The sequence below is a fragment of the Streptopelia decaocto genome (genome assembly GCF_964273445.1).
Source record: "Streptopelia decaocto genome assembly, chromosome: 12".
Classification (NCBI taxonomy): domain Eukaryota; kingdom Metazoa; phylum Chordata; class Aves; order Columbiformes; family Columbidae; genus Streptopelia; species Streptopelia decaocto.
Genome location: NC_138667.1, coordinates 4,580,666 through 4,595,613, shown reverse-complemented (window position 1 = coordinate 4,595,613; position 14,948 = coordinate 4,580,666). Strand labels below are relative to the sequence as shown.

At 40.5% G+C, this 14,948-nt stretch overlaps 1 protein-coding gene across 9 annotated transcripts in view; it reads right to left on the bottom strand.

Moving 5' to 3' along the window:
* EBF1 (EBF transcription factor 1) overlaps window positions 1-14,948 on the bottom strand; it is a 271,870-nt gene that overhangs the window by 49,260 nt on the left and 207,662 nt on the right. For 8 of the 9 annotated variants that reach the window (XM_082063781.1, XM_082063786.1, XM_082063785.1 and 5 more), the window contains exon 10: window positions 12,430-12,556. The exons of the other annotated variant lie outside the window; for it this stretch is intronic. In XM_082063781.1, the coding sequence (XP_081919907.1) occupies window positions 12,430-12,556 (127 nt within the window). The remainder of the gene's footprint in view (window positions 1-12,429; window positions 12,557-14,948) is intronic. 9 annotated transcript variants of the gene reach the window in all.

Here is a 14,948-nt window from a genome sequence, read left to right as displayed (position 1 = left end):
CAGCAGCAAGCTGTTCAATACCCCTGAATTATTGCTTCATTTTTCTTCTTATTATAGATGAGTTGTGTTATTATTTTCCCCAAATCGATATTTTACAACCTTTTTTATCCGTTTCTCCATAAATTTTGTGATTACTTTAAACTGGGAATTCCGGTACACTAAATAAGATGCAGTATCTGAGAGGTAGTGAATGTACCAACACAATTTTTTACTCAAGGCGCTGCTTAAAGGCAGATCCTAATCAATACCTAAGTAGGAAAATTTTTACGTAAGGAAGTTGGACACAGCGCCACTCTTACAAAATCAAAACTCACATTCCTATAAAATATTAGCTACGAAAGAAGACTATTTGAGAAGCACAGGGAAAGAGAGGTCTGATGGGCACTTTGCGTGGGAAATTTAATTCCAAACAAATATGCTTTTTACTTTCCCTCAGCTAAAGGGCAACCATAATTCACTGAAATTGTTTCTCACAAAGCAGATAATCCTGTGCACCTTAGAGTGATTTAATTAGCTTCCGTAGCTGTCTCCTGCTAAGTGTTTAAAGCATCTGCAAATCAAATCATGTTAACTCATCTGCTGCACCACTTTCTTTGTTGTATGCATAGGACCTTCCTAATGGCATTAATAGAAGCATGAGTTTCCCTGGAGAGGGGAGCAGCAAGGTGAGTTAATTATGTAGTTATTGTAAAATTGTGTACGTTGTTCCACAGAACACACAGGTTGCTGCACAGAAAATTAGGACAATTCAGGGTAATCTCACGGACCGCAACTTTGTAATTTGAGGATAATGCAGATTCCCATTGCAATTGGAGGAATTCTGCCAAATTCCTGCATGCAGTCTTCCTGCCTGGCTGTTCACAGGCTGCAGTGCAGCATCCTGACTATTCCCTACACATCGGCTACTATTTCTGTCCTCACATTCACTGCACAATTACAAGATGGAACAGTAGACGCCACAGTAATCTCCACTCACTGTTTTATAACACCTTAATATTTTCAAAAGGAAAACCCAACCAAAGCAAACCTCCCTGGGATTTTCTGCTGTAAATTGTACAGATTTCTGCTCATATCCATTTGGTCTAATTAGGCGCAGTATTGCAGACCCCTCGAAGAGCAAGTCCAGCAGCTCCTTTGTGTCTGGGCATCAGTAGTACAGTGCGCAAACAATTCATAACAAACCATTCCCTCTCAGTACCTGTCCAATGAGACATCTTTCTCCAATTAATTGTTAGCTGAAAGCATTTGTAAAATAGTTCTTCTGATTAACCTTGTTCTTATAGACAGATCATTAGAGTGGCTTGTTACAAATTTTCATTTTAAATTGTCCATTTATGGCATATATTCAGAGAGGGCATCACCTCACCTGTGTGTTCGCTGTTTTCAAGTCATGCTTCCTAACAGCTAACACTAAGTTTTACATCCTTTTGCTCAGGCAAGGACACATACACTATGGAAAGTTCACTTTTCACAGTACACTCTGAGGTTTTCTTAAAGCGAACTCTGTCAACTAACTCACTTCTTCACACATTCAGAGTGCAAAACACTACAGGGAAACTGAAGGAAATTCATTGCCAAAAAACAAATGAATATTCATGGTCCTTAGAAATACCCTTATTTCCCAGCTCTAATCAGCATGAACATCTGTGAAAAAAGTCTAATGGGGGAAATTGGAGAGGGGAGGGGGTCATTTCCATCCTTTCCCTTAGGCCCCAGTTTAAAGGAGGTTCATTTGTCTTTTTAACAGAACTTGCAAGTGGTGCAAGGATGAACAGTTTTGGTGAAGAAACGATGTGCAGTTTGGCTTTGTCTTTGGGAAAATTGAGGTAAATTCTTCATTCCAGAACAAAAGATATCTCATGCAGATGCTTGTTCCTTTCCCTGACCTGCCAGACACATCCACTGTCCTGAAAGCCCCTCCATCAATAACAGAGCCTGAGCTGACAAAAATACCCAGGGAAAACACAATCTCAGGCAACCAGGTGATGCATGTTTCACTCCCTTCCTTTTAAATAAACAACACACACATTTCAATGCAAAAGTTAAGGGAACCAGAAGTACTTCAAAATGAAAAATCTGCAGAGAAAAATACCATTTTTCAGTATGGTGGCCACTTTAAGACCTATTTTTAGGAACGACAATGTAATGACTATTTCTAGCAGCTGTGCACAACATGCTTGTGAACTTTGGGGAGAATTTTCTTTGGAGTGGTGAATCTAGTCAGAAATCTACATTTGGAAAAAACATTTCCCTTGCAGAAGTGACCTTTCAACATGAATTCGTGGTTACTTCTGTCAGTAAAATCTTGCCTTTCCTTTTTACAAATACAAGCTTGCTGCTAGAACTGCCTGAGCATAAAACTGTTGTTTGCATGTATTTTTATCCAATGAGTTGTAGTCTTCTAAGGGAAGTACCTCACAGAAAGCTAGGAATAGGATATAAATTACATTTTAAAAAACAAGCAAACAAACAAAAACAAACAAAAAAAACACCACCAAAACCAAACAAACACCAAAAACAACCAAAAAAACCCCCAAAGATGGGGAGAACAATAAGCACATGTATTTCAGAAACCAGCATGGGATCATAATACTTGGAGCAATAGTTCCTTTCCTACACAGCACCTAGTGCGTGGGTGACCGAGGGTGTAAAGCTTCTCACCCAGCTCCAGCCATCCAAATGCACGTTTGAGAACTTATTAGAGCCCATCTTCAGATAGAGGACAGAGAGGAGAGTTTCTTGGTGCAGATACGCCCACTTCTAAGATGATGTCTCAGACCATCAAGGGGGTATCATGACCCAGAGCTCCAAAGGGAGGGTTGCTAGAGCTCACGAGATTCCTATCCCTCACGCACACAATGTAAAAAGGACCTCATTATGTTGAAAAGAGATAAAGCTCACTCTGGAAGATGCTGCAGTACTAAAAACTGACAGCAAGTTTCACAGTTATTCGTAGACATCACAGTTTTTGCTCTGTAATTTTCACACATTTAAAATGGAGAGTTTGACACAAATTCTTGTTTTCACAAACGTATTTTTGCTGGGTAACTGTTACTACATTTTAATTTCCATGTGCATTTTCTGTTGCATGGGGACTTAAAAAATATCATTCTTAGTTGATTATGTGTGACTTCTCTGTCTGGTTTTGGGTGGGTTTTTTTGGTGGTGGCTTTTTTTTGGGGGGGAGGAGGGAGTGTTCTTTTTGTTGTTGTTGGTTTTGTTTTGGTGGTTTTTGTTTTTTTTCTTAATTAACACTCTGTCCAATGAGAATGACATTTCCTCTTCTTAACCACCGATGCTGACACCTGGTGCTATGCAATAGCAGTTCAAGAGTCCACAACGCTTCATGCAAAGAGGTTAACCACAATTTATGCCAACAGGAAAAAGATGAAAACATTACATTTGGGAGGGAAGGGAGACAAGGGAAACTAAAGAAGACACTGAAAGATGAAGTAACAGTGGCTACGGTCATGCAAATACCTTAGGGCAAACTGTGCAAGACTGCAAGTCTACAAGGGTACCTGTCCAAATCCAGGTCTTTATTGTGATACTGAATGGACGGTTCACAGTTATCTCCCCAAGGTGTAAACTGCCATGAACTATCCGATACTTGAAAGTCTAAGTTTAGTATTGGCTATTAAAGAAGTTCCTGAAGAACAGTCAACATGCTGCAAAACCACAGTCCACTTTACATCGCACAAACATGCTTGTGTACTAATATACTAAAAAACTTCTGTCCTACCTTATGGAATAAAAGATCTGCATACTCCTGGCTTGGCAGAATAAAGTAACGGTTTTATACTTCCATAGTTAACTGCAGAGCTCAAAACAGACCCATGATAAGATCCAATGGCAAAAAAAAGGTTATACAAGACAGTAGAAAAGTACAAAGAACTTCACACTCCATGAAATAAGTCGCTCTTGCATCTATTAAGATGAAAGGCTGCAAGTACAAGATTTTCCTTTTACCTATATATTAAAAAAGCCTAAATCTGTAGACATGGGCTATATTGGGGCACATCTACTCTGTATTCATAGCTTTAACCAGGCTAGATAAGCATTACTGGCTGCACAGGGATGCCAGTACAAGCTCAAAGCAAGTGAGGCTGCCCAAGTCCTTCCTCCGGGGAACGATGGCTGCACAGGTCACCTCTGGTCTAAGCCAGCCCTGCAGCCTTCTCCTATGTAATAACACACCTAAGCAAAATGAACCCTTACTAACAAGGACCTTGAAGGATTAAGCATATTCTAAGGAGGCTATTTTGCAGGTAGTACCATGCAGGAGCGTGCCTCAGGTGGCCATGCGCTAAATTCACGCTCTGATTTTCCGGCCGGAGCCAACACGCTGTGTGCACGGGCACCTCCGACAGTCCAGCCCGCAGCCTGGCCAGTTTTCAACAACACCCAGTAAATCCTACACACGGTTCCAGGCAGAAATCAAAACCTGCTGCACCCCATGAGAAGTACGAGACAGGTGAGTTAGGTACATATACACCCGCAAGGCAGCCAGAATTCCCAGCTATGAAATATTTCAGTTGCAACAAGTAGCCAAGGAGTTGACTTTCTGGATGAGCAAAGAGACAGTGCCTTGTCCCTCTTCTCAGGGCATAGGATCAAAATGCATTAGGGTAAGTAGTACAGCCACTGCCGCTACTATATACATTTCTGTGGCATTTATCTAATCTGAATACTCATACATTAAGAAACAAGACAGTGAAGACCCCTGTAGAAACAGAGTGCAATTCAGGGTTTTTAGTAATTCATCTCAGCTTTCTGTTTTATTGGCCATTTGTTTTAAGATGGAATAATATCTTATCAACTGACATGAGCTAAAAGGAGAATAAAAAAAGATTAACAATTTCAGTCTGGAATAAGAGAGTTTTGAAGCAAGGGCATGAAAATTTGAAGGTTTTGGGGTGGGGATAAAGGAAAGAATTTACAAGGCTTATTTTGTGAACCCAGAGGGTTAATTTATCATGGAGTAAAGTCCAGAACTTGAAAAGCAAAACACACTTTATTGGCTTTGAAGGTCAGATAACTATGTTATATCATATTCAATAGGTTAAGGTTCCAAGGGCCTATGGGGTTGCATGACAATTGCAGAAATCCTTATAAAGTCTAGTTTATACCTTTATCGTTAATAGCTTTCTAATCCTTTACCACAAATTTATAGTTTAGAAATGGCAACACATCTTAAAGATTAAAGGTATGTGACAAACAGTTCATGTCCTTTAATAATCAAATCACACAGCTTAGATTGGGGGCTTATCAGGCTTTTTCCTACTCTATGGTTTCATAGGTAGAGAATACTTTATATCCCTATTACATGAGTGATGAATGGGACCATTGGTTATGGGCTGTTATTTGCTTGGCTGTAGTCAATATGTTTTCTTTGGACAGGGACTTCAGTGATTTATTTCTCTTTTGGCCTTATCACTTATTAACTCAGGGCAGACAGAAACAGCCAAGGTTGTGAATAAGGACTAGTGCCCATTTAGACTTCTAATATCAGAGAAAATATTCTTTTTAATGATGCAGCTACCCTTTGCTGCATAGACTCTGATTGCACTTCCCTCTAACTAGAAAATAAAGGTCATATTTCTTGGTAAGTGTATACATAAAATATGCAAAATAATATGTTTCCTTCACAGCCAGCTTTATTCTGATGGTTGCTGTAATTGCTTTCATTTTGCAGCTGTCCTACAGGTACACTGCACACTTTTAGCTATTGTTTTTTGCAGTGTGTTATGATGCTGCCAGTGTTTAAGTGTTTAAGAAATACCAAAGAGATGAGGGTTCTGTGTTCCTATTAGCATACAAAAGGGGTTTTCCAGTCTTCCTCCACTGCTCCCTCGCTGTCTGGTAACACCCTTTTACTCGCAATCAATTAGGATTCCTCCCAGCTTCTTTTCCTGAATTGCTGCAAACCAAACCAACCACCCTAATATTCAACCATGATAATTGCCTGTATTTCACTCCACTGGGCATAACCTAAGAAACTTCAAAGCAAACACTGTTGTAATGACATTCATCCCTAAGCCCACCACTAAATAATAAAGACTGAAGTTATTTCATCTAGGAGACCTTGCTCCAAAACAACGGCAACCTTTCTTTTTTCCCTAAAAATTTCCAGACAAGGTATTCACACTGAGTGAGCAGAGCCATGAAGTTAATGGACTGGAACTCAGAAAAGGCCAGTTCAAGCTTAAACATAGATTTTTCCCTTTCAAAAGCAGGTAACACCCAAGATCACATCACTGCTTTCGGTGCTTGGACGGGGGAGACTGCCCCAATCCCTCCCTTGTTTTCCCATCTGTATTTTACCTGCAATCCTCCCCAACCCAGCAGTGGAGTCCTGAGGACCTAGTTCTTCAGTGACTATGGCAAGCTCCTGTGGCAGCAGAAAGCCCTGCGTACAGCTCAGCTTCTTCAGCCCAACGCACCACCCCAAAGACGGGTCCATCTCTGAGCTCTGCACAGCACCCGATGCCCCTGGTGTCCCCACAGCGAGGTCCAGCTGGGAGCCAACACTCAGCACAACGAGGTGCAGGGGGAACCCAGTAAACTCTGCATTAGGACATTGTTTCAGATAGCTGTTATGAGGGGGGGTTTGCTTGTCTCCAGACACATTAATTAAATTCACCAGTAAAAGTCTACATTTACGAAGCATGAATTTAATACTTGATTGTGCAATAGTTAGGATTTACCATCTCTCCTCTGTCCTTTGCAGAGTCTCTCTGAGATCAGGAACAGACTTTATTTTGAGCATCCAAAGCACAGGGTAACTTGCAGTGCAGGGCTCTCCCGCTTTTAAGAGCAGACACTAGCTCTTATTTTAAACTTTCTGTATTTCTTTGTATTGAGGGATTTTGTTCTCTTCTTCTGAAGCACTCGGTGACAATTTAACTTCGAGACATCTGATACTTTTTATTCTACCACTGCTATTAATATTTACTAGTGAAAGGCAGATAAAAACTGCTGTTAAAAACAAATGGCATTCATTTGCTAGCTACCAGATCTCATAGCTGGTCACTCTTCTGGAGAAGTGATGTGCTCTATATTTCATTTAAGATAAATGAGCATCATATCTTTGAGGGTGAAGAATTTTATGAACACATCAGGATCAACCCCAAGATAGCACCAGAGATGCTGCCTTTTTTATTTTATTTTTATTGTTCTGTTGATGGTGGCCTTCCCTCCTCATTTATACTAATCAGCTATTTAAGTGCTCATGATTTAATAATAAACACACATGAATGAGGCATTGTAAAACTAATGAGGTTGTGTATTACTGATGTTGAGAAGAACTGCCACTAGGTTTTAACATTTCTCAGGAACTAACAGATACACAGCTATGGCCAAGGTTAGCTGGCGTAAGGGTCAATCTCTAGCCCACAGGGATCAAGAAAGGCTCCAGTGGGGCTACAGGAACCTCTTGACAGCCAGTCTGTCTCTCATCACCACTTCTTTTTTCTGTTTTTAAGTCTACAAACTCCAGAGCTCTCCTTTCTGAAAACTGATTGCTGCATTGATTACGTATCTTTTGAACTTTGCATAGTTATTGGTGCCCTCTTGAAAGCAGAACATTTTCCCAGCAAAGGAATCACTGAAGTTTACCAGGCTGGAAAATTTAGGGACTGGATATCACCTTTTAAGTGGTTCCAGTTCTGACCAGATCTGTGTACAAGACTTAAATCTCTGCTTCCAGGTCCATGGCCTGAAATTTTAAATAGTGATAGGAAGTTTTTGGTCTCTTAATCTTGGATATATTTGACTTAAGAAATGAAAAGAGAACGATTCTCAGAAGATGACTACCCTTATGCTTCTATAAATTGAACCATTTAAAGCTAAAAAACTAAAAATGAAGACACCTAAAACTGAAGCTTTTGAAAATGTTACCCAAACCATCTGTGATCTGCAAGCCTCTTCATATTTGTGCACAGACTCAAATGTTTTTGGAAGTAAATAAAGGGTGAAATGAGGATGGAGCAGGGATTTTTCCACGTGAGGCTATTTCTTCTTCGTAGCAACTTGGGGAGTGAAAAGTTCCCTGAGAAGCCCTATGACCTTTCAGAGAAAAATGCAGTTTCCCAGAAATCCTGCGAGGATCCTGACCTTCACAGTGCTAGTGTTTCTCCATCACTCTACACACAATGGCCCACAAGCACAATGCAAACACTGGTCAGTCCGGGCAGTGCTCCGCTCTGACCTTCGTCACAATTATCCTGGAGGATCAGCGCTCAGCATCTGGGATATTCGCCCGGCACAGCAAGCCCTGTGTGACTACGCTGACCCTACATCCACCCCTTCCTGTTTGTAGCACTTCTAGAGACACACCATGCCCCATAGCTTGTAACAAACCCAAATGAGCTGTGCAAGGACTTGCCTGTTTCTCTAGGTACAAACAATTTAGCCCTCAGCCTCCCTGCAAGAATAATGCAAATGAAATTTCTAACCTGTATCCAATCATGTAATCAATTGTCACAAAAAAAAAGGAACAGTATGTGGAGTACTGCTCAGAAAAGCATCTGAATTAACGCCATGTTGTGCACACAACCTTGGTGACAGAGCTGTATAATTCTGGTCGCTATGTAGTCCTTTGCTGTAGCTCGGTAACAAAAGCACAAAACCTTAAACTGAGCAGGTGGTAGAAGACACAGCATAATGCATTTTTATGGACCTTCCATATGTCTTTTCCAACATGCAGTGAGATAAATTCCCATTTCACTTACATTCATGCAGTCTCACTCAAATCTCGCAGTTTAGTACCACCATCCATAGCAAAGTTCATCTATGAAAAGCACGCTATCCATTATGTATCCATTTCTTTTTAATTAAAACAAAAAAAAAACCCTCAAAAGTATCACAAATCTGTGCCAATTCTCATCCCTTATTTAACTCAACCATATATGCCTTGAGTCACCTTGGCAAACTAACTACATACTTGTATCCTTAATGGCTTCTTCCATAACTTCAGGTTCTCCGGTTCTAAAATAACGGTAGTGATACATACCCGACTCCTGAGTTGTGACACGAAATCCATTCAGTGCTCTTCACTACCAGAAGAGACTTAGAGGTGAAGGAACCACAGGTAAACACCAACAAGCAAATTTGGGTATCTCTGTGTGCAGTATGAACTTTTAATATTATTCCAAAATGAACACACATACAAGGCGTGTTGAGACTTCTCTATATCTTATAATGTGCTCTCAGAATTGTCAAAGCTTAAATCTAAGAAATAATTGCTTTATAAGTGCATGCTAATGGCTTGCTTTGCAGATGGAAAATAAAATCTTATGTTTACTTGTAAGCACAGGGTTGACACTGGTTTATTTCTTTCAAAAAGACTTACAAAAGCCAGGATTTCTCTGTATATATGTGACCTTGATTCCTAGATGGCACATGGACTACTTAGAGATCATGTTACTAGGTTATTCGCAGTTAAAGGGGGAAAAAAAAGGCTAAAATTAATGGGTCACTGGGTATTTTCTTCTGAGAACTTAAGTACTTAACAGTAAGAAAAAAACAGTTTACAGCCAGGTGGCTTGAGGGGATATTTTGTTGAACACTGATTAAAAATAATTTCTTCTAAATGAGACCTGACCACAAAATGGGACCATTAACGAGCAGGGACATTCTCACCAGAAAGGAAACTCCGCTTGATCGCCTCCTGCACCGCCCACAAACCCCACGTTTTTTCCTCTCTCTCTCACACACTCTCTTCTATTTTTTTTCCCCTTTTCTCCTCTCCCCTTTTCTTGTTCTTAACAGCAGAGTAAATAAGCAGCAAGTGATGCTGAAATGTTTTCGGCCAAAAACAGAGGCCAAACTCCTCTGAGAAAACATTTGGCCTCTGTGGTTTTGTAATATGTTCCAGAACACTGAGTTCACTGAAGAACATTGTGAAAAACTCCCATCGGCTGGAGTGATGCTGGGGAATGTTACTGTATCCCAAATTCCAATTGGTCCATTTCCTGCAGGCCTTGTTAAAAAAAAAAAAAGAGTTAAAAAAAATAGCGCTATGTGGGAGTTAAAACAAGTTCTCATGGGAAAAATGAATGGCAAGAAATTCTAGCTTTAAAAGAAACAGCTAATCTGCTAGTTTGATTGTTCTTCAAAACTTACAATGAACCAATAATCCTAATTAAAAACACTTGGCCTAGTTCTCTAAAGCATCATAGCTTTTTCTATGCTTCGTTTGTACACACCATAGACTATTAGTTTTTTTCTAGTGCTCACTAACAAAGTGCTGACTTTGTTGGGATGGCTGAGCTAATTTCGTGAACTCAGTGTGAAACCTTAGCTAAACAAAATTGTGGTAATTTTCCTTAATTTGTAAAAGTGATTGGAGTGCAAACAAAATTTTCCTCTTGGGTCAATCCTATAATTTTCAATTAACTAAAACTAATCGTCAGGCGTGTACTGAACCTGCATTTTGTTTAAAGGGCTGGAAGGCACTTCCGAAGGTCAGGATGCATTAATTGTTTTTATTTTAGTTTCATTTAGTTCTTTTTTAAAAGCCACATTTAAGTTCAGGCTGCCTGTAAAAGGAAAATGCAAATTATGTGAGGTAGGATTGCAGTCACAAGAGCTTTTCTGTATCTACCGCAACACTATAAAAGCTGCATAAGTGAGAGAATTGTCCATGGACTGGATCACCTTTGATTATATCGTTGTTTAGTATTTCGTAACTTTCGTTTACTGAATGAAAAATAACGTGTTTTAAACACTAACCTGAAAATGCATATATGGAAACATTCTTCCTGCTGGGACACTTTATTTTCACATTCAGACATCTGCTTTTGGGCAGACAGGCTAAACTGCCGCCCTCCTTTTCACTGGAAAAGCTAATTAATGATGATCTGAAAAGCAAAACAGGCTCAAGCCATTTTTACATTTAAATCGCAAAATGAAGTCCCCCAAAATTTCTTCTCAATGGCGATGGGGGCAGCTTTCCTCCCTTTCTTCTTCTGCATGCGTACTTGCCATTCCACCGGCCCGAGATGCAGCCAAGCCAGAGGCTCGGCAGCAAGCAGGACACACAGCTTATTGTGAGTGTGAACGCGAGACGGGAAAGGATTCATGGTCACACTGCCCAGAGCTCTGGCTGACGCTTCCACATGGTATACGCTGGCAATTTCAACTTTTGCTTTTGTTTCAACACATTCAAACACTATTTTATTTTTTTTTTTTTAATATATGGTGTGTTATTGTCCAATATACGAATTTCCCACAGATTGTTGACATCATAATGCTCACAATAAATACACACAGCCTCCACAACTGCCTGCTGCTCAGCCAGCAAGGTGATACATGAACATTTTAAGACTCAGTTTAAAGAAACACACTGCATAATCCCAGCTGGGGAGAGGGTATTTGGAAAAGACAACAAAGCTTTATAAGGCACCTTTGCTCAATATGTTCAGCATTATGAAAATCAAACGAGAGCTTCATTATCCAGCTGGAGCACAGAGGTCTGTCCTCTGCCTCGAGTCCCTCTGTGTACATTCATAGTTGGGGCAATATACGTGCCCAGTGTAATTCAGAGTGCCTCACAGACACAAGTATTTATGATATATCTTACTCTTAAAGTTTCAGGGGCATTTAAGAATGAGAAAAGGAATTGCACTGGATTCTGGAAAAGAGTTGCAGAAGTAGTCCTGTCTGCATATGTCTACTAACAAGTGCATAAAACGACAAGCACATCAAAACCTGGACCAAGCCATTAATTCTCATAGCATGCACACCTTCCAAGGAATCAATGACACACATTCTTTTAACAAGTTAGGCTGCTTCTTGATTTACTTCCCATGCCATCCTTGTCACTACTGAGAGTGGTTTAACATTAACAGCACCTGCGATGTCCCAGCATGTGTTTTGTTAAAAACTCTTCAGGCCAAACCAGTTGACTCGGTGGTCTCAGTGTGGGACATCACCCCTAAACACACGTCTGCAGTGTCAGCTGGGGTGAAAGCCACTGAGCCTCCCTGGGAGACAAGTATGTCATGGTGAGATGGGCAGGGAAACCCACTGGTGCTTGGAATACTTGCTGGACAACATGAGATGGAGATATTCAGCAAGATGCTTCTTGGAAGGCAGGTTTATGATTGCACCAGTGTGTCTGCCCCTTGATGCCTGCACTCTTCCTCTGTTTAAGTATATGTTTCTCTCCTTCCTCCCCACTCCTGGGTAAAGAGAAGTCCCATTGTGAAGACAAACAAGCAAACAAAAATCCCACACTGCTATGTTTTCAGATTCATCTTTGTGGTCACCCATTTCTGAAATTCAGCCTTAAATTGGTATCTTCAATACCAGCCAAAATAATAAAATACAGTACAGCTTTTAACGATGAAAGTAGAAGCCCTGGCAAGAGTGATATATTGCCTGCCCTATTTCTCTATGTTATATCTAGTACTAAAGCATCCTTACCTGTGTAAATGAATCTTCCAGGCGTTCCCTTGCAAAACTGCTTAGACTTGTAGGACAATGTGACTTCTACAACCCCTGGGATATGTCGGGGAGGCGTCTGTACACGGATGGCATGAGGAGTAATCAGCTAGAGGAAAACATTGAGAAGGGAAAGGGGGAAAAAAGCGCTGTTACATGCTGAACACTTCTTTAATAACACTTTCCTCTCAGATCACAGTAAACAAGCTTTGAAACATGTAATTAACCTGTCAATGTTTGAGTACAATCTTGATATAACCCACACAAAAGCCAGTGACTACAATATTTACAAGCATTCTCCTTCTCAGTTGTAACAACATTATTTCTGTTTTCATACATGGCAGGCACTTGCTTCCTAGTACAAGCATTACCCTTCGTTTAATGCAATAGCTCTAGCTCACAGCAGCAGGATGCCCGTGTTTGCTCAGGTGATCATTAGGGTCACGACAGTGTCCAGCAAATCTGATTGATAACTGATACACACGTGTGTGAACACGGTGCAGCACAAGCCCAGGCTGAGATGCACTGCACAGCAAAAGCCCAGCCAGGCTTGTAAACACACTGGTCCCCAGCTGACATCTGTACACTGCAAAAGCACCATGTGCTGCTGCTTTAATTCTCTATTTATATTGTGGAGGTATAACCGATTACTGCAGAAATGCAAAGCTTGGCTTCTGAAGGACGCTGGATCTCATTGCGGGTGATCAGGGCACACAATGAGACATACCAAATATAACCGTCTAACCATCACTTCCAGGCTGCCTTCACTGCAATGACTGAACCACATCTGAGAGGGCTCCTGCACATGTGGATTTACACAGTAATAAGTAGACAAACTTATCTTTCTTGCTAACAGAGCTGGGGATCCTGATCCTATTAACATAAAAGGCTGGAGTGGGTCAGTGCTGCAGTTTCCAGGTTCTAGGCCATTTTTGCTCTTTCAGGATTCTGGACTGGATTTAAACTGTAGTCCCTGAAATTAATATAAGAGCCATCTAGGAGTTCACTCATTTATGGCAATTTATCTCAAATCTCTGCTGCACTCAAAACCTGTAGAATTATCCTCCCCATCACTGGAATGTCCTCTTCTTACTCATGCTCCCTCAAGAAAGAGTAAAAAGAGGTACGTAGAAAAGGGGACATGATTGTGTCCAGGAACCAAGATACAGCTCTGGCACATGGATAATCCTTCTCTAACTGACTGTGGCACATGAAAACACTTCTAGAGGGGCAAACAAGATCAAGACCATAACCAGCCTTGACAGTGAGCAAAGCCATGGGCACCCTATACACACAGTCAACTGCTCTGTGCTGTTGATTGACTCACAACCTGGATGGGGGAACACATTTCAACAGATTTTCTTTTTCTAAAATAAAAAGTTAATTTTATTCTTATTTTTTACTGGGAACCGAATATTCCAAAATTGTAGTAAGGTCCTACAAAATAAAAAAAATCACACTTTAAACCAGTTCTTTGTTTAAAGCACAGGGCTGAAAAAGCACAGGAGGGTAATGTCTGTCTGAGCGCCATCTGTGCTACTGAGGGAAACGGCATACACAGTAGGAAGTTCTCCTTATTTAAAATAAGAAAATTAACAGTAAATCAAGTTGAAGATTAAAACCAAAACTGCTAGCATCCAATGCTCCAAAAGTTATTCAGATCCACGGAAGTGGATTTAGAAATGATCGTGTAGGAATTGATGCCTTCTTGTTTGTGAGCTCCAAAGAACATATTTTCAGGCTCTGCTTTGAAATCATGGGATTTAGGAACTTATTTACTTTTGAAAGAAACCTGCCTTTTTTTCTAAATTGCTCACTCTATCAACTGGGAAAACGCACAAATTTCCAAAGATTGCTTATACTTAAATTGAGTTATCTTACAGTTGGGCTGATCCAAGCCTAAAAGTCTAGGCCAATTATCTCCACATCCTCAATAGTCAGCAGAGGCAGAAAGCACTGCCAAACAACAATTTATTTCCAGTGCTTTAGACACCTCTCGTGTTGGGATGAGCTGCTTTCTGGAAGCATCTACCTTTCTCCAATAAAGCGAGATGACAAGATTAGACTAGATGCTTAACTGTAGGCAGCCAAACACAGCTGAGATGAATCCCAACCTCAAGTGGTTCTGGTTAACTGGGTGAACTGGCAAGAGGAGAAAAGATTCATGACATTTTTAGGGGGGAAATATTTGTAAAAACAGCCAAGGATTTTAATAGTAAAGGTTAACATGCTAATCTTACTATATCAGCATGTGCCTTGCACCCCTCACCCCCATTCTGGCATGAACTATACAGGCAGCTTCTGGTTGTATCTTTGAATTTCCCAGCATTTACTGGTCTGTCACCACTTTAATGTGCTTTAAACATAATTTGTGGCATTTTCCAATACTCATCTTCCCTGGTTCCCAAGAAATGTCTGACCTATTTATGGTCCATTGTTACAGAATGCTGGGGAGAGTTAAGCAAGTTTCCTGGTTTGTTCTCCACAAACAGTTTGGTTTT